The 20866-nt window shown below is 51.0% G+C and overlaps 1 protein-coding gene across 5 annotated transcripts in view; it reads right to left on the bottom strand.

Annotated features, from left to right (window-relative positions):
• IQGAP3 (IQ motif containing GTPase activating protein 3) overlaps nt 1-20866 on the bottom strand; it is a 39293-nt gene that overhangs the window by 13475 nt on the left and 4952 nt on the right. For 2 of the 5 annotated variants that reach the window (XM_065902176.1, XM_065902208.1), the window contains exons 3-22: nt 19511-19667; nt 18797-18874; nt 17461-17537; nt 16647-16714; nt 16443-16556; nt 16032-16210; nt 15502-15589; nt 14773-14936; nt 13956-14106; nt 12229-12392; nt 10647-10804; nt 8864-8985; nt 8598-8761; nt 7212-7302; nt 5948-6115; nt 5715-5854; nt 5436-5606; nt 1972-2055; nt 1736-1807; nt 1565-1634 (exon numbers count right to left, since the gene is read on the bottom strand). In XM_065902176.1, coding sequence (XP_065758248.1) covers nt 1565-1634; nt 1736-1807; nt 1972-2055; nt 5436-5606; nt 5715-5854; nt 5948-6115; nt 7212-7302; nt 8598-8761; nt 8864-8985; nt 10647-10804; nt 12229-12392; nt 13956-14106; nt 14773-14936; nt 15502-15589; nt 16032-16210; nt 16443-16556; nt 16647-16714; nt 17461-17537; nt 18797-18874; nt 19511-19667 — 2480 coding nt within the window. The remainder of the gene's footprint in view (nt 1-1564; nt 1635-1735; nt 1808-1971; nt 2056-5435; nt 5607-5714; nt 5855-5947; nt 6116-7211; nt 7303-8597; nt 8762-8863; nt 8986-10646; nt 10805-12228; nt 12393-13955; nt 14107-14772; nt 14937-15501; nt 15590-16031; nt 16211-16442; nt 16557-16646; nt 16715-17460; nt 17538-18796; nt 18875-19510; nt 19668-20866) is intronic. The other 3 variants (XM_065902196.1, XM_065902185.1, XM_065902202.1) reach the window with 3 other exon arrangements.

The following is a 20866-nucleotide window of genomic DNA, read 5'->3' as shown; positions in this document are numbered from 1 at the left end:
GGGGTCAGTGAGGCCAGAGGTGCAGGAGAGGCTGGGTCAGAGAGTTTCGGAAGCTGCACTTAGGAGGCTGGACTTTATCCCCAGGGCAGTGAGGCATCCTGACATGTTTTAAGAAGGAGAGTGATAAGATCACAAGGTTTAATAAACTAATCTGGCTACTGCATGAAGGACAGATCTTTGAGGAGTGAAGAGTAGTGGAACCAAAGACAACTGATGGCATCTTAAATTCAATGAGATACAGCACTTAACTCATTTGATCCTCACAACAACTCGACCTGATCCTTATCTCCATTTTATAAGTGAGAAAGTAGAGGCAATAAAGAAGTTCAGTAACTTGCCTAGGGCCACATGACTAGTAAGTGGCAGCTCCCTATGTGGAGTGGGGGGGGTGGGGTGTGGAAACAAGTTCTTCCAGAAAAACTATAAACTAAAGAAGAAAAAGAAGATAAAGGATGCCTCCAGGGCACTGGTGTTCATGCAACAGCAAGAGAGAAAACAGAAATGGCCAAGCTGGGGAGAGGTAAGGAGGGAAAAGCAGCTAGTTGCCCAGAAGCCAATGGGCCGAGTTTCTGTGGTCAGAGAGGTGCCCGGGCATCCCTGCCACCAGGCCAGGTGAGAGGAGGGACTGAGGTGGTGCAGGAGACGATTCCTGGACAGTGTACACAACCCTGAAGTCCAGAAGCATAGTCTCGGGCCCGGGAAGGAAAGGGGTCTACCTCTTCAGGAAACCCAGGGCAGGAGGCCTACCTGGAGATGGACCACTAGTCCACTCCACCAAAGGGAGGCAGACTTCCAAGGCTGGGTTTCTGGGATTTGACACAGGAACCAAGAGGGCCCTGAAGGACCTCTGTAAGACTTTAGGGCGATGTTCAACTATTGGGAACCATGGGGCAGGAAGATGGAACCCCCTCAAGTTCCCCAGGACTGCAGAAAGGACTCCAGGTCTGCCTTCCTGTGGGTTGGGCCACTAACGGGGGAAGAGTCATGGGTCAGGGAAAAGGGCAAAGTGGGGAAAGGCTGGAGCTATAGGGAGAAGAGCCTTTTCTTCCCTTTCCCCTTCTCTCTTCTTTTTTGCTTTTTTGACTTGTGTCATAGTAAGAGGAAGAAAATCAAAGCCTGGTACAGACAGGAGCTGGTTCGAAGGGCTTTTCCTGTGATGAGGCTATCTGCTGCTGGGGTGGTGTAGGGAGGCTTTTGTCACCAGCCCTGTTCCACATTCCTGCACAGACAACTAGAACCTTCCCCTAACCTGCTGTGTGGCTCCAGGAGGGATACCTGGACCTGCCTGACTCCCAGGGGACTCCTACCACTCCCAGCAAACTGGGGGACTGGCAAAGGCAGGAGCACACCTCCTCACTCCTCGGCCCACTTTGGGTCCTTTGGGTGCACGCTCAAGGTAGTAGGCGTTAGCTGTTGGTGAGAAAGGCTCAGGAAGGTCAGACCACTTCTCCAAGGCCCCAGTTTAAGGGGTGGTATGGCTTTCCGCCGCGTTCACTGCTGAAAGCCAGGAAGCTCGCAAGGATAGTCACTTGCATAGACAGAGGAGGGAAACCAGGCACTTTACCTAACATCCTGTAGTCATCCCGGGCTTTCCTGGCTCGGAAAAATGCCTGGATCTTCACGATGGAGTTAACCTGTCATGAATGCAGATGGAAAAAGGGCTGTTGGTGGCCCCTGCCCTGGTTTCATGGACAAAGGTGGGGTCCGGGGACAAGGGGAGCAGAATGACACTCACATTCTTCTGGAAGTAGCCCAGACGCTTCCGGTATCGCCTCCGAACTGCCCACATCCGGGCCCAAGCCTGGATCTGTGGGCAGAGACAGACTGACTCAGAGCCCCAGGCTCAGGGCCCGCCCTTAGACCCAGGCCAGTTCAGCCTCCTCCAGAGCTCATGGGAGGTGAGAAGACTACCAATGGTTTTCAGAGGGTCCTTTAAGAGAGCCAGGAACCCACCCAAATCACGGGAGCTACCTTGATTACAGCATTTGTGTTCGCTTTTAAATACTGCAACCGTTCCAGGTAAATCTTCCGCTGTCTGTAACCACGCCAATGAGCCTGCCAATCAGAAGGGGGAGAAAGATGACCCCAGCTGGTCCTGATTGTCCTGAAAAGCTTGTGGGAAAAGCCTCGTTCTGGACTCTCCAGAAAAGAGTGGTGGGGAGGCAGGAAAGGAGAGTGGAGAGGCAAATCTGGCTCTGTCCTCAAAGAACTGCCAACTTCATGGGGAAGACTAAATATCTGCATGTAGCCACTCAAGCCCTCTGCTACCCTCCCTGGACCCAGCAAACACGTACACGCGCACACAAACTCTGACGTGTGCACTATGCAATCAAACATACATTCATAACCAACACCTCCTCACAGAAACAAGTGTTAAAAGACACAAGCTTAAAAGATATCAGTAAAGCATACACTTACCAACTTCACCACAACATGTACCATATCCCCTACAACATACTCATCCACCCATAAAAATACTGCCCATAGGACTTCCCTGGTGGTCCAGTAGTTAAGAATTTGCCTTGCAATGCAGGGAATGTGGGTTTGATCCCTGGTCAGGGAATTAACATCTCACATGCCATGGAGCAACTAAGCCTTCGTGCTACACCTAGAGAGTCTGTGATCGGCAATGAAAGACCCTGCATGACACAGCGAAGATCCTGCGTGCTGCAATTAAGATCCAGTGCAGCCAAATAAATACATTTAAAAAAAACCTACCCACACACTATCACAATCCGAAGTCTGGAGACATGCATGGTGGCACGGCTGGAAAGTGTGTGCCGGCACAGAGCTGTGTGCCCACCATCTCTGCCAGTGGCCATCTGGGCAGCTGGTCATTCGTGTTCTCATAACTCACGCTTCTCTTCACAACTCTACCACTTAGCTCTGAACCTCAGGCCTAAGCAAATCTTCCCTCCAAGGTCCCCAGGAATTCAGCTGTCAGGCTGATGGCCTTTCCTCGCTGACTAGTCTGCTGCAAAGGCGTCTCAATGACCCTCTCCTCAATAATCACACTCGCTTTGGTCTCTAAGACACAAATCTCATGACTCCCTTCTGTTCTGGTGTCCTTCCTGTGAGCCTTTTCCCTTTCACCCCAAGCTTGCGTGAATTTTCCTAAAACACTACTTGGACCATGCTTCTCACAGCCCCAGAGTTTCCAGGAAATCTCCACCATCTGACCCCACACTCCTCTCTGACTGTCTGTTGGGCCCTGCTTCCTTAAGAAGTCTAGCCACCTCAGACATTTCACTTTCTTCTAAACATGCTTTACGATCCGCTGCCCCATACCTTTGTCTATCTATGCCCTCACCCCAGCCCTATCTCTACCTACTGATACCTGTCTTTTAGGGCACACATTAAACTTCTCCTGGGCGCTCAGACCCTAGAGGACACTCTGCCGCTGATGATGTCATGGTTTAATGTATCAGGTGCATTGACTTTCAGGGACTTCCCTGGTGGTCCAGTGGTTAAGACTCTGTGCTTCCAGTGCAGGGGGTACGTGTTCAATCCCTGGCAGAGGAACAAAGATCCCAGATGCCATGCAGCACAGCCAGAACATTTTTAAAAAGAGCATCCCCTTTCAGCCAACTGCTCTCCCAGCCTTTCCTAAAGCCAACTCTCCTGGCCAGGCTTTCCCCCTAAGACCTACACCATCCTTCTGTTGGGAAAGGATATAAAACAGGTAGCTTGGCCCCATGGCACCAGCTGTCCCTTTTGGAGCCTAGAGCCCAGGGAGCCCTAAGTCTATGTCCTTTCTCAGCACTCCTTCCCTGCCCACTCCCCTACTGCCTGACATACTGCTAGTTGTTACAGGGAAAGGCGGAGGGGTCTCCTCTCTGCTCTTACCACCCACCCACCCCCACATAGCTTCTCCTTCAAGAGAGAAGGCCTCCCAATTTGGATTGGTGAGAATTCAGGACCCTGACTGGGGTGCCGGCCAGGGTCAGAGCTCTCAGGAGAGCCAGGCTGCTCCATTTCTGACTCTCACTCTCCCTCGCTGGAGAGCAGGTGGCCTGGGGTTCCGGCCCCGTCTCCCTTCTCTGCCTCCCAGACCCAGGCCAGAGTCAGCACAGCCCTAGGATGGGTGGCAAACTCACCTTCTGACTCTGTCCCCTCTCCCACTCTTGGTGTCGCTTCTCTGTTCCTTAGTTGGTGTGAAATTCCAGGCTGCGTTCAGGAGGATTGATTCAGACACTAAATGGTGATGGTTAAGGTTCTGAGTTCTGGGATCAATGCCCCCAAATTTAACATCTCATAACGGCTTTCACCAATAGAGCATGTCCCTGCACTAAATGCTACATGTAATTTTCCTGCTTTACCCTCACAATCAGCTTGAGGCAAGAACCATCACCATGAATAAGGAAACCGGTACTGGCAAGGGCTTCAGTAAGGTACCTAGAAGTAATAGGACCAAAATGCAAACTGTAGCCTCAGGATCTAACACCTGCACTCTCAGTGACCACATACCCCATGTCATCATTGAGGGCATTTGCCCATCTCTGTGCCTCTGGCTCCCTCAGGGTTCTCTGCTATTATTTTTGTGTCCCCACTACCACAACATCTAACACCCACTGTATTCCAGTTCTTGCAATGGAAGAGACGTGAGCACACATCTGTGTCTCACACACCATCTCTCGCTCTTGCCCAATGCCAAATGGTATCTTTTGCAGATACTGGGCATTTGGAGGTATTCATTAAATAAAGTCTTTACACAGCCCACCTTGCCATGAGACTCTCCAGGTCACGTCTGCCTGAAGAGGCCTCTGCTTGCTCAGCTCCCACTGTTCCTGGCTTGGAAAGTGCCTCAGCCCAAGGCCTCATGCCTGAGTGACTTACGGGTCAGTCTCAGGCTACACTGGACCACCCAAAGGTTGGAAGAATAAAAATGGAAAGTGTTGGCTGGAGAGAAAGGTAGAAGTTCTTTCCCTAAGGGATTCCATCCCTTTTCTGTTTAACAATCACCACTACCACCTCTTCACTACTCCTTTCTAGTCCTCCTGGTGTCTACACCCTGATGTCGTGCTAAATCTTGTTCCACTCTCTCTGTGGGGAAGCTAAAAAGCAGCTCTCATACCCTCTGGATGGTATGATGATAACAACAGTAACTAGCATTTACCCATGTTCTTGCCTATCTGCCAGGTACTGTTTAAATGTACTTTTAGATATCACCTCATAACACCCTGGAAGAGCGGTGCTACAACTTTCAGATGACTAGTTTTCAGATGAGGAAACTGGGAGAGAGTAAGTAATTAGTTAACATGGTGGAGAGGGGATTCAAACCCAAGTAGTCTGGGCTCCAGCATCCATGCCCTTAACTGCTACTGTACAGAGGCCAAAAGACCATCCCAACTCCACTCAGCAAAGCAGCAGCAGGAGGAAACTCTGAACCTCAGAGAAGTCCAGCTCTGACACCTCAGAAGGCCAGAGTCTGCTACCTGGATCTTGACGACTGCCGGAAGCCAGGTCCTCAGAAAGTGGGAATGTTCAGCAAACTTCTGCCGGACCAGGAAGCCACGGAGGCGGGCCTGGAGCCGGATGATGAAGCCCACGTTGGCCTTCCAGAGCTGCTGGCGGTCATGGGCAGTGGTGACCTTGGTGACAGCTGACTGCAGAAGTAGAAGAAAAGAGGGCCCGCGGTGTCCTGGTGGGTGGGAGCCTCTCCCCCAGGAAACCTCCCATCCACGAGCCCTCTCTCTCACAGGGGCCCCACCAACCTGGATCTCCTCCCGAGTTAGGTGGGAGGTGTTGAGGCGGCAGCCAGGGGCTTGCTCCCAGGTCCCCTGGAAGGTCCGCAGGTGGAAGTAGTAGGTAGTACCGTCCTTCATGTCATGTTGAACCCAGAGTGCTGTATCTCCTAAGCAGAAGCCAAATGGGCAAAGAAGGCTCAGAGGAGACGAGAGGTAACTGGGGCTGGCCAAGAAGGGGAGAGGCAAGGTGAGGCCACTACCTGGGCGCTGCTTCTTTGCCATGGCATCTTTTAGGAGCCGCTGGTAGCCATCGGCACAGTCGGGAACCACTCCTCGGAGGCCCACGGAAGGGTTCCTTAATACCCGTTCTGTCTGGGCTGCTTTGCCCTCCTTGATGGCTTGATTGATGGCGGCCACACCAAGAGCCACTAACAGGGGTATAGAGAGGAAGTGGTCAATTTTCCCTTGAGCCCCTCCCACAGGCTCTGTCCTGTCTATTGTGAAGGAATCCAGAGAAGGAGGACTCAAAATCACGCTGTGTGATGGAAGGGACAAGGACATCCCAGGATGGACGGATGAGAAGCAGCATGCAGTTGTGCTTAAAGGGAAAGGGAGCCATCCAGGAAGGCTTCCTGGAAGAAGGCAGCATGGGGCCGGCTGTTGTTTAGTCACTGAGTCGTGTTTGACTCTTCTGCAGCCCCATGGAATGTAGCCTATCAGGCTCCTGTCTATGGAGTTTCCTAGGTAAGAATACTAGAGTGGGTTGCCACTTCCTCCTCCAGGGGATTTTCCCGACCCAGGGATCAAGCCTGTGTCCCCTGTATTGACGGGCAGATTCTTTACCACTGAGCCACCAGGGAAGGCAGGGCTGGACTAGGGCGTGGTAAAAGGAAGGCTTGTACAGAAGTTCTGGGGCAAGACATGGTCAGAGACACCACAGCACAGTTTCATAGGAGGAGAATAAAGCCTAAGAAGTGGGGGGAATTCATGCAGCCCTTGCCTTCCAGTCACTAACAGACACACAGATGGATTCCAGACCCTGAGAACTAACATCATCAGCATCCCACACAAGGCTCACTTGGCCTTTACTTTTCCTCAAAGCCAACCCCTCTTTGCCAACTTCGAGACTTAACATTCTCTAACCAGAGCTAATTGCTGAAACCCAAACTCAAGCTACCAGTAGAAAATGGGATGGACTTTCGGCCCCCGCCTGTTTCACATGCTCACCCTGCAGGAGGAAAGTGAATACAGGAAGGCATAGAAGGAGGCAGTGGGTGGACCAGGGGCTCTCGACTCCAGAGGATTTCCTGCCCAGCTGACTGCTAGGAAATCCATCTTATGGTCAAAGCAGCAGCCCTCCTGTTCTCTTTCTGGCCTGCCTCCGCAAATCAGTTGAAATGGAGAAGGAGGTGACAGGGGAGGCTACCTGACTGTCTGGGCTCCCACTGAGCCCACATTTCCTCACCTCCCCCAAACCCTCTCCCCTCCAGTACTGCCCCCCCACCTCCACCCCGGCCCATTTACTTCTCTGGGCTGCATCTGTATCCTGGTTGGCTCTAACCACTTCCTGGCGGATCTCTTCCAGCCACAGCACAGCCTCGGGATCCCCTGTCACCTGACAAATTGAGAACAGTGGGATATACTGAGAACTCAGGCTGGTCTCCCCAGGTTTCCAAGCCCAGGTGCCCAGGGGAGCCAAACTGCGGGCTGACTTGGGGAGCCACAGGGATAAGCAGCCTCTGTGCCCTCTGCCCACCATGGGCACAGCCGTGTGGTTCCCTTGGATTGCTGCCAGGCTCACAGGGTTCTTTCCCACCCTGCTTTCAGGCCATGCATCAACTCGGCTGGGCCACAGCACCCCAGAACCCTCTTAAACCTTCAGCATCCACCACGCTGTCAATAGTTCCCTTTCCTGCCCTTGTGCCTCAGCCATGTCCAGGGAGAGCCCACATCGGAGGGTGATGGGCTCTTCCCACTCCTCCTCCCCGTTCCCGTATGCCTCAACACACAGCTTCTCAGGCCAGTCCTGACCCTGACCTCCACCTTCCCCTCCCCATTCCTCCCCATGCTCCTCTGCCACCCAGGTCAAGGGAGCCGGTGCACGCCTCGCTGTCAGGCTTGTTCCCTCCCTAGATTTACCTAGTCCCAACCCCAGACTCTACTCCCTCCCCACTCTCCTCATTCATAGATGAAATTTCTGAACTAACATTTTATTGAGCACTGGTGTTTCAGGCAGTGTTCTAAAGCACTTATGAACTAACATTTGTAAAGCACATAAGACAATATTTGGCACAGGGTGAGAACTCAATCAACATTAGCTGGTGTCCCTGTCATATTATCGCACTTAAACCCTATATCTCTGAGGTAAGTTTATTATTATCACAAGCTGGTAGGTGAGGAAACTGAGGCCCAGAGAGGGTAAGTAACATGTGCAGGGTCAGATGCCAGGATCCAAACCCAGCTAGTCTGGCTTAGGACTAGTAGCCCTCAGCCACTCTCTATGCTGCGCCCTACTCCGGGCATTACAGGCTCAAAACCCCGCCGCATCCATCAGCTCATTTGGTTTTTCACCCCCATTCCAGTAGGGAGGCAGGACCAGGGCATGTGGTATCTTACAGATGGACGTTGGGGATTTGCTGTAAGTCACATGGTCACTAAGCGTCAGAGCAGGGAGTGCAGCCTGGGTTCTCAGCCCCCCAGACCTGTGCCCTTCCCACATGCAAGGTGCCCACCGGTCACTCTGTGCTGTCAGCCGGGGCTCTGCCCTTCTTCCCCAAGGCCAGATCAGAACCCCCCTGCTTCCCCACCCCCAGAAGGGACCATGTCCAGCAGACTGGCTTTCCCAGGTGCATACTGGGCAAGGGATATTCTTCCTGTGCTGGTGACCAACCCAGCCAGCCCAAACCTCACCTGGGCCTTCCGCCTTTTGGCCGCCACAAGGAGGAGATGGTACCGAGTGGCAACGGGCAGGCTGATATCATCCAGGCCGGCAGCAGGAAGCAGAAGGGAGGAGAGGGTCTTCTCAGGGTTGTCCTGGTCCAGAGCCTCGTTGATGAGGCTGACCGCAAGGACCTCTGGGAAAGGAAGAGTGAGGTGGGCAGAGGGCCCAGACTTATGGCTGAAGGGTGGGGCTGTCTGAGTTGGGCTGTCATCCCCCTGTGCTGGACTCCACTCACGATCGGTCTCTTCCTGGACCTGGGCGTTGACCTGGCTCACTGCAGCCTGTAGGTCATTCCAGCTCAGGAAGGCCCCGTCCACTCCACGTATCTGTCGCAGCTTCACCAGAGCATCAAAGTACCTGGCAGCCAGGTGAGTGAGGATGAGGGGGGAGCATGTACATCACCAGCCAGAGATTAGGGAAACTTCTGGACTTTTCTCGCTTGACCTCCAGGACATCACATTCTCCTGGTTCTCATCTCACCGCACAGGTTGTCCTTTGTAAGTCTCCTCTGCTAGTTCCTCCTTCACCTCTAAGCACAGAGCATCCCAAGACTCAGTCTTCAAGCCTTTCTCCCGCCATACTCACATTCTAAGTGATCTCACCTAATCTCATGGCTTGAAGCACCATATGCTAATGACTCCCCAAAGTACACCTACAACCATTCATAAATGCCAGCTGCCTGCTCAGCATCTCCACATGAATGTCTAACACTCACCTCAAGCTGAGCAGTTCACATCTGAACTCCTGATTGCCCCACTTGGTCTGCATCTGCCACAGTTTTCTCCATTTTGGTAAATATTCACTCCAACTTCTCAGACCAAAAATCTTGAAGTCACACCTGACTCTGTCACACTCCATATCCACCACATAAGCAAATCATGTCAGTTCAGCTTTCAGAATATATCCAAAATATGGCTCCTTTTCACCACCTCCACCGCCATGGCCCTAGGCCAAGCCTCCATCATCTCTTGCCTGGATTACTCCAATAGACATTAACGGGTCTCCTTGCTTTTTCCCTTCTAACCCATAGTTGAGATTCTTGGCACAGCAGCCAGAGTGATCCTGTTAAAAGCAGATCGCATCACCTCCCTCCTCACTCAGATCCCTCCCATGGCTTCCTCCTCATCTGGAGTAAAAACCAGAGGCCCACATGGTCAGGTCCCTGAGACTTCACCTCCCATTATTCTCTTCCCCTCTTTCCACTCCACCTCGTGGTCTCCCAGTGTTCTTTGAACACACCAAGGACACTTCTTTTTCAGAGTCTGTGCTACAGATAGCTCATGGCAATCACTTACGCCATTTAGGTCTCTCTCAAAATGACACTCTTACCAAAGAGGCCTTCTATAACCATACCACGTAGCAGACACAAACCACCCTTACCGGGTCCACATCCTTAATCCTCTCTGCCCTGTTTTATTTATCACCATGCATGCTGTGCTTAGTCGCTCATTCGTCCAACTTTTTGCGACCCCATGAACTGCAGCCCTCCAGGCTCCTCTGCCCATGGGATTCTCCAGGCAAAAATATTGGAGTGGGTTGCCATGCCCTCCTCCAGGGGATCTTCCCCACCCAGGGACCAAACCCAGGCCTCCCCAGTTACAGGAGGATTCTTGACCGACTGAGCCACCAGGGAAGCCCGTTTACCACCATAGCTCTTCTAATCATTTAACGTATTTGCTTTTTGCCTCTCTTCCTCTGCTGGCACAAAGTCAGATGACAGCAGGAACTGTGTTTTGTTCGCTATTGTCCCCAGCACCTAGTATCTGGCACATGAGTAGGTACTCAAACATCAGCAATGAAAGATTAAATAAATGGAGGAAAGAGGAATGACTGTGAACCCAACCACTCCCAGAAGAAACATAGGTCAGGGAACTGCAAATAGACCCAGAGAGTGGGCCTGGGCCCAGCAACAGGACATCATGCAGAAGGCTAGCCTCCGGGCACAAGAACTTGGAGTCTTGGCTACACTCTCTCCATCACCCATCCCCTCCCTCAGTATGTGGCTACACCTCTCTTACCGCTGAGCGTTCTCCCTGTCCACCTCGGCCAGACCCGTGGCGGGGTTCACCAGACTGCTCCAGAAGCCGCTAGCATCCTTGGCCTCCAGAGCCCGGTTGATCAGGACCACGGCTGAGAGCATCTCCACAGCCACAAAGAGCTCCTCCTGGGCCAGCTCCTGCAACACAGGGAGGGCTGAGTCTCCACGGGCTGGTGAAGGGCTGGGGGCCCAGCTGCCCTCCTGCCCCCAAGCCTCTCCCACATCCCAGAGTCTACATCTCAAAACCCCTACAGCCTAATCCACTCACTAATAATTAAACTTAATAATGTTTACGACATATTCAATGTATAAGTACTTTGTGCACACTATCACTTAATTTTTCTAACAAGCCAAAGAGGTAAGTACCATTAATATCCCCATTTCACAGATGAGACTATAGTTAAGTAACATAAGTTAAACCTAACTGCCAGATACCAGAGCCCACACTCAACCAGTGAGTTCTACTGGTCTCCACCACACAGTGAGAAATGCAGTCAGCCCTGGGCACCGAGAGAGGTGTGTTATACCACACACCGAAGGGCCCCCTTTCCTGCCCAGTCTTCACCCTGAGCTCAACCCTGTCTGGAGCACCCTTCCTGTCCTCTACAAACAGAATGTTGCAAATAATAATAATAATAATGGCTAAAACTTTCATGCCAGGCTTATTTCTAAGCACAGATGTTAACTCATTTAATCCTTACAACAAGCCTATGAGATAAACATATTATTGTTCCGATTTTATACATGAATCGAGGGGCAGAGGAGGTAAATAGTTGGCTCAAGGTCACATAGCTGGGAAGTGGCAGAGCTGAAATTTAACTCAGGCAGTCTGGCTCTAAAGTCCACATTTGTCGCTGTATTTTACTTCTTAGGACTTATTTTTTGCTTCCTTGTCATAGACTTCCTCACATTCACTGAGACCATCCCCTTCCCAGGTGCTGTGTCTGGACTTGAGGCTCTGTAAATGCTTGCTGTGGGGAGGATTCTCTATTAAGACTCCTCTCTTCCAAGAAGACTACCCAGGTTTACCCCAAGCTCTGCCCCCTCCATTCTCCTGTGAAACTGTCTTCCGTTCACATCATCTACACCTCCCTCCCAGTCTCTGCTTGGACCCTCAGATGTGTTCTAACTTCTCCAGCAGGCTGGGAAGGCCCTATCACTTCACTGCCAGAGAAGCCATATGGACGAGGGGAGGCGGGATAGCAGAGTGGTAAAAAGCATAGGCTTCAAGTACACTCGGCTTTGCATGCACTCCCAGCACTGCCCACTATAGTTGTTTGGGGCAAATTACTTAACCTCAGCATCTGCTTCTTCATCTCTAAAATGGAAATAATACTTATCCTATAGGGTTCTTTTAGCATTAAATGAGTATTTAAAGCAACGTCTGCTCAAAGATATTTGCTATTATGATATACTCAGGATGGCAAGGATGGTAGCCCACCTCCCACCCCTAGTCACTTGCCAGCATTTAACAGTGCCCTCATGGGTGCTCTGGACTGACTGCTCTGATCCCTCCAGCTGCTTGGGAACCCGAGAGCTGGACCCTCATTTCTAGGGCTTACCCCCTGCTGCTGCTGCCGGAGCATTGCCAGCTCCTGCTGGTACACAGCCGAGGCAAAGGGGTACACTGGAGGCAGCTGGGCTTCTGCGCACATCAGCTCCTTCACAGTGTCAGCTGCCACTCCCCTCCGGATAGCTTTGTTGATCCTCTGCACAGCCCGGAGCACTGCAGGGGAGGAGAGAAAGGCCGTGGAGGCTGGCCATTTCCACTCTCCTAGCTAAATAGGTTCTGCTGGCAATCTCTGAGTGGAAATGGCTTTGAAACTCTGCTAGGTTCCAAATGTATTTCTAAATGTTCAGGAGGAAAAGGGGCTGGGTCACTTTAAGAAGAGGTTCTGGAAGAAGCAATTTGTCAGGCCTAGAAGTTGAGTAGCTCAGCAGGTAACAAGGAGCGGCTGTCATAGCCGAGGTGAGTTCCTAAGGTGGCGAGCGCAAGACTGACAGGAGGTTATGGAGCGCAGCTAAGATGAGGTTGGTCAAGAGGCTCCAGAGACCGAATCTTGATGACAGTGCAGAGGAACAGGGAACTAGCTTCAAGGCAGAGCCATTTGGGCTGCAAAGGGGCCATGGTGCATCAATGTAGTTTTAGTTTTCAAATGCTGGGGCTTATAAAATGCCAGGCAGATATGGGCATTGCCATCAAGGAGCACAAAATCTACTGGAAAAAAATAAGGATACAGAATTACTACATGGCGTTGCTGTCATTGCTGTGAAAGGTACTTCCCTTCTCCACTAGTACCCCGGCAGTGCAGGGGAGGAGAGACTTCAGGGAGAGAGGAGGAAGATTTCACAGAGGAGGAAGCTGTGAGGCAGTTCTGCAGGACATTTTCATCTGGTTTCCATCAGTGACAATGCGGGGGAACTGTAATCTAGAGAACAGAGGCCTGGCAGTGGGCAGGGCCGGGGCCATCAAGCAAGAACAAGTTGTCTCACTCGGCTGGGCTGGTAGGATGTGAAGAGAAGGGTTGGAGAGATACTCGGAAGGTCTCACATACCAGGAGGAGGAGGGAAAGGGACTCAAGTCTTGGAGAAATATGGAAGAACCCGTGAAGGTCTGAAGGTGGTCAACAAAGAAGATCAGATCAGATTTGTCAGATTACTCTGGCACGAGGAAAAGAACTGAGCGATAAGGCAGGCCACTAGCCAGGAGTGACCTGGGGGCTCTGCAGAGCCTGCCAGACAAAGGTGAAAGGTGACCGAGCAAGTCCAGACAGAGGCAAGCATTCACGCCAGGTATGCTGTCCACAGGCCTCTGCAGGATGCTTGGAGCTCTATTTTTCTTCACGCTTGCTCTCCAGGTTGATCCCCTGGGAGGGAGACAATCACTAACTCACATTCTTTTACTAAAGAATTATATTTGTATAGCATATTTTTAAGGGAAACTGAGCTACATCATGAGTTTCTCTCTCATCTGGGGCATCACTATATTTTGGAAGCCAAAGGAACCCAAGCAGGTTGAAACGGTCAAAATACAGGGCAAGTGCTTACAAGGAAACTGCCTGCCCCAGGAGTTCAGCCTGGTGCAGAACTGCCTGTCATTATCTCCAAGGCCTTAATGAATTTAACTGTAGCATCCCTCTAGGGAGCCAAGAATAGGGCATGCTAGGTGGCGGCCGGAAAATGGAGCAGCAGTCTGCGCTGCTCTACACAGAAGTCAGCCAAGGAATTACATACTCTTCCAAGAACCAGGGATACAGCCAGACCAGATCTCAGTCTGGAGGTGACTTACTGGCTTGTTCTTGATCACCCTTTACGTTGGCAGCAGCCACACCGGCTTGGACCTCCTCCTTTTCCAGAAGCTCCACCAGGCCCAGCTCCTGGAAGAGGGAAGAGATGCAGTAGAAGAGAGTCCTCCTAGGGCCATGAATGTGCTTCAGGAGCTGCCAGCGAGAGCCGCAGGTCCACCCAGTCATCCAATCCCACCTTCCCCCGCTTTCAGCAGACTAGCCTGGCCCGCCCAGCCCTAAGAACTCATCTCTAACCTCTGGCTTTTTCTTACCCAGCAAACATCAGAAGTAACAACACAGGCAACACAAATACAGTGTCTGGGAGAAAGTCAACAGCATTGAAAATAAGATTGCTAACTTGAAGCCTCAACTCAGCAATGGCGGAGCATATCACTGCCTACTGGGCTGCCCCCCTGGGGCCCCGTGGTCAGTATGAGAGATGCTCACAGGGCAGAAGCTGATCAGTCTGGTCCATTAGACTTTGGGGTAATTTAATCATATAAATAGGCTTCCCTGGTGGCTCAGATGGTAAAAAAAATCTTCCTGCAATGCAGGAGACCTGGGTTCAATTCCTAGGTGGGAAAAGATCCCCTGGAGAAGGGAATAGCTACCCACTCCAGTATTCTTGACTGGGAAATGTCATGAACAGAGGAGCCTGGCTACAGTCCATGGGGTTCAAACAGTTGGACACAATTGAGCGACTAACACACACACATGCATGTAGTCAGCACATACTAGATACAAAGAACTGACAGTGGTGAGGCTCTCCACCGTCCATAGTCAGATAGAGAAGGTAGCGAGCCATAGACAGAGCCTGACCTGCGCTTTCTGCTCTCTGTCTGAGCTCAGCTGTTCCAGGTACCAGTCCGCAAAGTCTCTCCTCACTCCTTGCAGGGTCAGGACAGGGTCTTGAAGGGCCTCAAGCAAGGCCTCGGGGCTCTGTCTTTCCAGGGCATCATCAACAACTTCTAGAGCCCCATGGACTGAAAAGATCAAGACTCCATTAGGGACAGTGTGAAAAAGCCAACCCCTCATCATTCTCAGCGCAGCCCACTTCTTTTCTTCCCAGGGTTACCCCCACCTCTGCCCCCTGGGCTCCCAGGGCCCAGCCTAAACTCTTTAGCTTGATCCTCATGGTCTTCCCAGCTCATCACTCCAGACCCTGAGGATACCCTTACCTAAACAGGCTGGTGCACACTCCATCCTGGGCCTTCAAGCAGCCTCTCCTGCCCTGATCCCCCACCCCCATCCATCCATCCTCCAAACTCTCTTCTTTAAGGACCCCAGACCAACTGCCCCCAGCGACAAGGACTAAATGGCCTTCCCCTTTGCCTCTGTCCCCTCCATGGCTCTCCATTCAAACAGAAGTCCCCTTGACTGCGATTGCTTCTCCAGACACTGACAGACGTAAAGAACACATATAGCCTTGACTTTGAAATAAAGGTTGGCTCAAGTGAGGTCATGGGCCTCTGGCCTGAGAGAAGCCAACCTCAAAACTCCCTGGGTGGGGGTGAATCCCTCAAACCTGTCCTGGTCTGTCCCTCTTACCATTGACATGGTTGATGTTGCCTTGGATTTCCGCTTGAGTTAGGTAGCAGTCATAGATGTCCTGGCTTTCTCCATCATTCTGCAAAAACTACATTGAGAGGGGAACCTGGGAAAACCAGTTCAATCTTTCTTATTCCTCCCTCCCTGTATAACTATTTGGTCTTCTGGGGGTCTTCTCAAAGCCAAAGATCAGTCTGGTTAGAAGAAATCTGGGGAAATTGTGTGACCTAACCCCTCCACCGCTGCCTGGTACTGACACAGTTAAGCTGAACTGACGTTGGGAATCTCCAGTCCAGTATCATCCAGTTCTACACTCCAACCTCTCAGCCCTGCCCCAGAACCTTTTCCTCCATCGTGTCTTCTGAATTCTCATCATTCTCCTCGGTTCCTCTCCTATTTCTCTATAGTAACTGACAAGTTAGTTTCTCCAGGCAACTTTACTCAGAGACAAGACAGATAGGAATCCTGGTTTCACTAGAGACTTTCCAGGCCACCCAGCTTTTCGGCCCTTGCCATCCAAGTCTCCTTACGCGGTTCCTGGTGTTGGCAGCCTTTTCCATCTTGGCCTGAGCCAGCAGTTCCTGGTAGATGGCTGCCAGAGGCTCTCGAAGATTCTCCAGCAGAGCACTGGGATTCTGCAAGGCCACTAGGGTGTCCTTGACCACCCCTCGCTCCACCGCCTCATTGATGGCAAGAACAGCCGCATGGACTAGGAGGGGACATGAAAACAAGGTCAGGAGGCCAGAGCAAACCCCAGTCCAGCTACAGTATAATCAGCTGCAGACCACTCTGACATTACCCTTTATCCACAGGGCCAGGCAAGCCAGGTAGCCTAAAGGCCCTGCCTATGAGGAGAGGTAACCAAAGTTTATATGGGGGCGTAAGGCTCAGAGTCCTCCCATACCCACTGAGCGATGCCAACAGGTGAGCCTGATCTCTACCTGCAGCCTCATCCACTGAGAGTTCATTGGCTAGGATGCCCCCGATCTTGCTGAAGGCAGGCAGCTGGAGGTCATACTTAGCCAGTTCAGAGGCCATGTTGCTGAGTTCCTCAGCTGCAATGAGAGCACAGGTGCCCTTCATCAGGTCCCGAACCCCCAAGGCCCCACCCAGACTGTGGAGGTTGGGGGAGGAGCTGGGCTTACCTGTGAATTTCACCTTCCCATATAGATCATGTATCTGAGGAGCCAATCCCAGTCGGAAGAGGAAGAGACTAGGAAAGAATGGAAGGAATTGGGGCCTATTCATTTTGACAGGCTGCCTAGAATAGGTTTGCAGGAGATACTATGGGAATTTAGAGATGAAGACCATTCAGTGCCTGCCCACAACTCACCCCCCATTTACAGGGAGATAGGCAAAGTAAGTCAGCCCAAGGCAATGCTGGAGCAGATAATAAGATGCTATAGGAGGTCTGTGGGGATTGGGAAGGCTTTACAGAGAAGGACACACTGCAGTAGCAGGTCATTGGATGGAGATAGAGGATTGAAAGGGCATAGCAAGCAGAGACCCTCTGAGCTAAGGCATGGTCACCTGGAAGGACATGGGAAATGAAGTCAGGAGGAGATGACATGGTGGACACAGGAACAGGTCAATCATTTTCTATGATTTGGCCAACTGGTTGCTGAAGGCTGGCTGTAAGTAGGACTAAACAGCTTTCTCTTTTCACACTGGCTGTGACAGCATGTGACCCTCCTGATCATCCTAATCAGACTTCTCTGCAACCCTGTCACAAGCTGAAGACTCTTCGCTGCCTGCCTTTTCCCTTCACCCACAGAGGTCACACGTAAAGGTGCCCTCCAGCACACACATAGATCTAAACAAAACTAGGTAGAGTGAAAACATCACTGTGAGAAGCGCTCCCTGGGGTCTACCCTCCGTCCTTCCTGTGTCAGTGTTTGTTGCAGCTGACTTTGGCTGCATCCACCCAAGGAACGCAGATGACAAGTCTTGGTCTCTCACCTGAGTGCATGGATGCAGTAGACCACCCGCGGCATGTTCTTCTTGTCATAAATGTCCGTGGTCTCTGGGAAGAAGGTCTGGAGGGGAAACCACACAATTCCTGCCACTGGAGACTTCTAAGCAGCACCAGATATGGAAAGAGGGGCTGAGGAATGCGTCTTCCTATCTGACCTGGGGTGTGTGTTCTTTGGTGCCTGGGGCTTCTGGGTCAATCTCCCCAACTCTTTACAGCCAGCACTCATCCCCATACTCAGTGTAAAAGAAAGGCACTAGGACACACTCCAGCTGAGGCCCAGCCACAGACACACAACCAAACCAAACATTAACCAAACATCAGACCAGACTATCAAGTCTACAGGAGGCAGGCCACATGCTCCAGGAGAAATAGGTACCTCTAGTCATCCTACAGACACATCCTCACCTACAGGTGAGCCTATATCCCTCACCTTGGACTCTCACCAGAAAGGTGGCATACTAGGAGCTGGCCATGACCCCAAAAAGGGCCCAAAGAGACACACATTGCCGAGGACCACACAGGATCAGGACGTGCCATCACTGTGTCCAAGTCAGAGGTCTCTAACCAGCGGGGACCCCTCTAAGAGCTAAGTCACCCCTGGCATGATTTCCCATGCCACCTGATGACAGTGATGAAGTTTAACCTCAGTACATCTCGGTTACCTTAGATATATAAGAAAGGACCAAATCTAGGGACTTAAAAGCATTCTGGCCTCACCAAGGATACATATTTCTATTGTTTCTGCCTCTCACTAAAGCTTCTTTCTTAACTGCCATTTCCTTGTCTCATAATTCTCTCCTGTAGTGCAGAAAAACACAACATAGTCTTACCATGCCTTAATTTACAATCTACAAAAAGAGATCAAACAGATCATGTGATCTTCCTAACGACCTTATACGGTAGATAGGGAGGGATCACCATCCCCACTTTACAGGTAAGAAATAGAGTCAGAGTGAGAGGATGCAGAGCATGTGTCCAGCTGGGGTCCTGGCCTAGGCTTCCAAGTCGATCACCTAGATGTGGTGTGTCCTTGCTTCACACTATGAAATTCTGGTGGAAAGATGGCCAGTCAACATAAGGCCCAGCTCCTGCATTATACAGGGGCCTCACTGACTAATGGGGACAATGCAGCCTGGGCCAGGGAGCCTTCACCTCCCTTCACTTGATATACCAACAGGGAAATAGAGGCAGAGACCATGTAACAAGGTTCAAAGACACATGGAGATGAACACTGAAGGGTCCCAGGGAGATAAAGCATGTGTGTGGTGGGGGTGCTGGTAAAGAGCAAAGATGAACCCCAATCTTAAGGCCCCGTGTTACCGAAGGCAGACCGATGTGGGCTATTGCAGACAGCCAAAAGTTAATGTTGTCCGTGTGACGGAAATGCAAGCCAGTTGCCTGAAAGGGAAGGAAAGAGAAGAGAATCTATTTCCACAGTTCCTGGGGTTGGCTATGGGTAGAGTCCAGACCAGAAACTGAAGATTCAAGGGGTGAGGGTAGAGGACCCTGCCCTATGGATTTCCCATGGCCCCAGGATGGAGACACACAGATAGAAACCACCAGGTGTGGATGACCCAGTTGGGCATTTGGGAAGGATGGCACAGGGATGGGATTAGCAAGCTATACGGCTTCTGAGAAAAGGGGAGTCCAGAGCTGGGACGGGAAGGAGAGGCAGGCTGGGCTGGCTAGAACACAGGGAAGGGGGGGCGTGCCCTGGAAGTACCTTCAAGGTGGTAAAGCCCACAGCCTCTGAGTGTAGACTGTAGGTAGAAGAGTCTGCTTGGAGGTTCTCGTATCAGGGCCTCTCAAAACCCACCTAGCAAATGCCCTTTGCTGTTAAGGAAAGTACACACCTCCTGGCTGGGAGATACCCATTGAAACCTGCTGTTCTGGTGCAAAGATTAATAGCATCCTTTTCATCCTCAATAGTAGCCAGGTCTGGACAATAAATTATATGGTCATCCCACTCTCACAGCTTTGGGAAGAGGGAGTTTGAGAGGAAGAATGTAGAAGGTAGAGACCTCTGCTCCCCACCTGGTACCGCAGCTGCTCCGCATCATAGATCTTCTTCAAGGGAACCACAGAGGGTGCAAAACAGTGGCCCAGCTTGGCCAGCAGCACTCCGTTCCGGAGGCTCTCCTCCAGCTCCACCGGGGAAGGCAGCTCCTCCTTCAGGCAGGCCTCCATCCAGCTGAGAGCATGAGAGCAGCCTGTGAGCCACTCCCAGGACCTTCCTCCCTCCCTGTCTCCCTTTAAGCAGCCTCTCACCCTCTCCTGACTCCTGGTCCTGCCCTGCCCCCAACACCCACCTCTGCCCACTGCCTGGCTGTTTCCACAGTCTTCCAAGCTGCCTCAAACACCTGGATTGGCCAATCCTCAGCCCCCACCTGCCCCATACATCTTCCCTGACAGATACTGAAGCTGCCCATCTTCAGTGAGGCTTAAACAGTCTCTTACCTGTTACATGATATAACCCCTCACTCAGTCTGGTTATGCATTTGAGTGCTGAACCAAATTGTACCTGCTCACTTCTCTTATTCCGCATGTTCTCAGAACCCAAGCACACAAAGGTCATGTCTACACAGCCCAAAACCCAGTTTTGATGATGAAGAGGGAAGTAGGGAGCCCCCAGGATTGAAGCAAGGGGAGCAGCACAAACAGACAAAAAGGAATCAGGAGACCTGCTTTCCACATCATCTCCCAAATTCACCTCTCTGAGCCTCCAGTTGCATAATGTGCAAAATGAAGATATCACCTGTAGTACCCACCTCAGTGGGCAGCTGCCATGATTAAATGAGTTAATGAATGTGAAAACACCTTGAATGTAAATATCAAGTATTATTATGACTGATGACTGTATAAGGGAGAGAATAAGGGCTCCCATCTCAGAAGCCCAATATGTGGGCTCCTCCTCCACATTTTGGGACCTATAAGAAAGTATCTGTTTTCAAAGATAGAGCAAGTCACACCTCATTTTGTGCTTTCTTTGCCACAGACACTTGATTTCCTATCTACCCCATCCTACCTACTTTTTGGGAGAACATTAAAATTACACTATTGATTGAAGGGAAAAGATTAATCATTTATCCTTCCTTTAGAGCCAACATCCATTCACAGGAAATATGGGGTAGAGTGGAACAAGTTGAGTGAGGCAGGAAGTGAATAGACAAAGACAGAATGTAGGATGTTCTACAGGAGGAAGGACTTGGTTTCTTCAATAAGTTAGTGACATAAGGAACTGAAAAGGGGAGGTGAGCTATTCTAGATGAAAGAAGACTTAATAGTACATAACAAACAAATGTAATATATGAATTCTTTCAGATCCTTAACTGGATAAGTCAACTGTAAAAAATATGTGATTTTTTAGACAATCAAGAAAATTTGAAAATG

Source organism: Muntiacus reevesi, chromosome 1 (assembly GCF_963930625.1).
Source record: "Muntiacus reevesi chromosome 1, mMunRee1.1, whole genome shotgun sequence".
Classification (NCBI taxonomy): Eukaryota; Metazoa; Chordata; class Mammalia; order Artiodactyla; family Cervidae; genus Muntiacus; species Muntiacus reevesi.
This window is presented reverse-complemented; position numbering and strand designations above follow the sequence as displayed.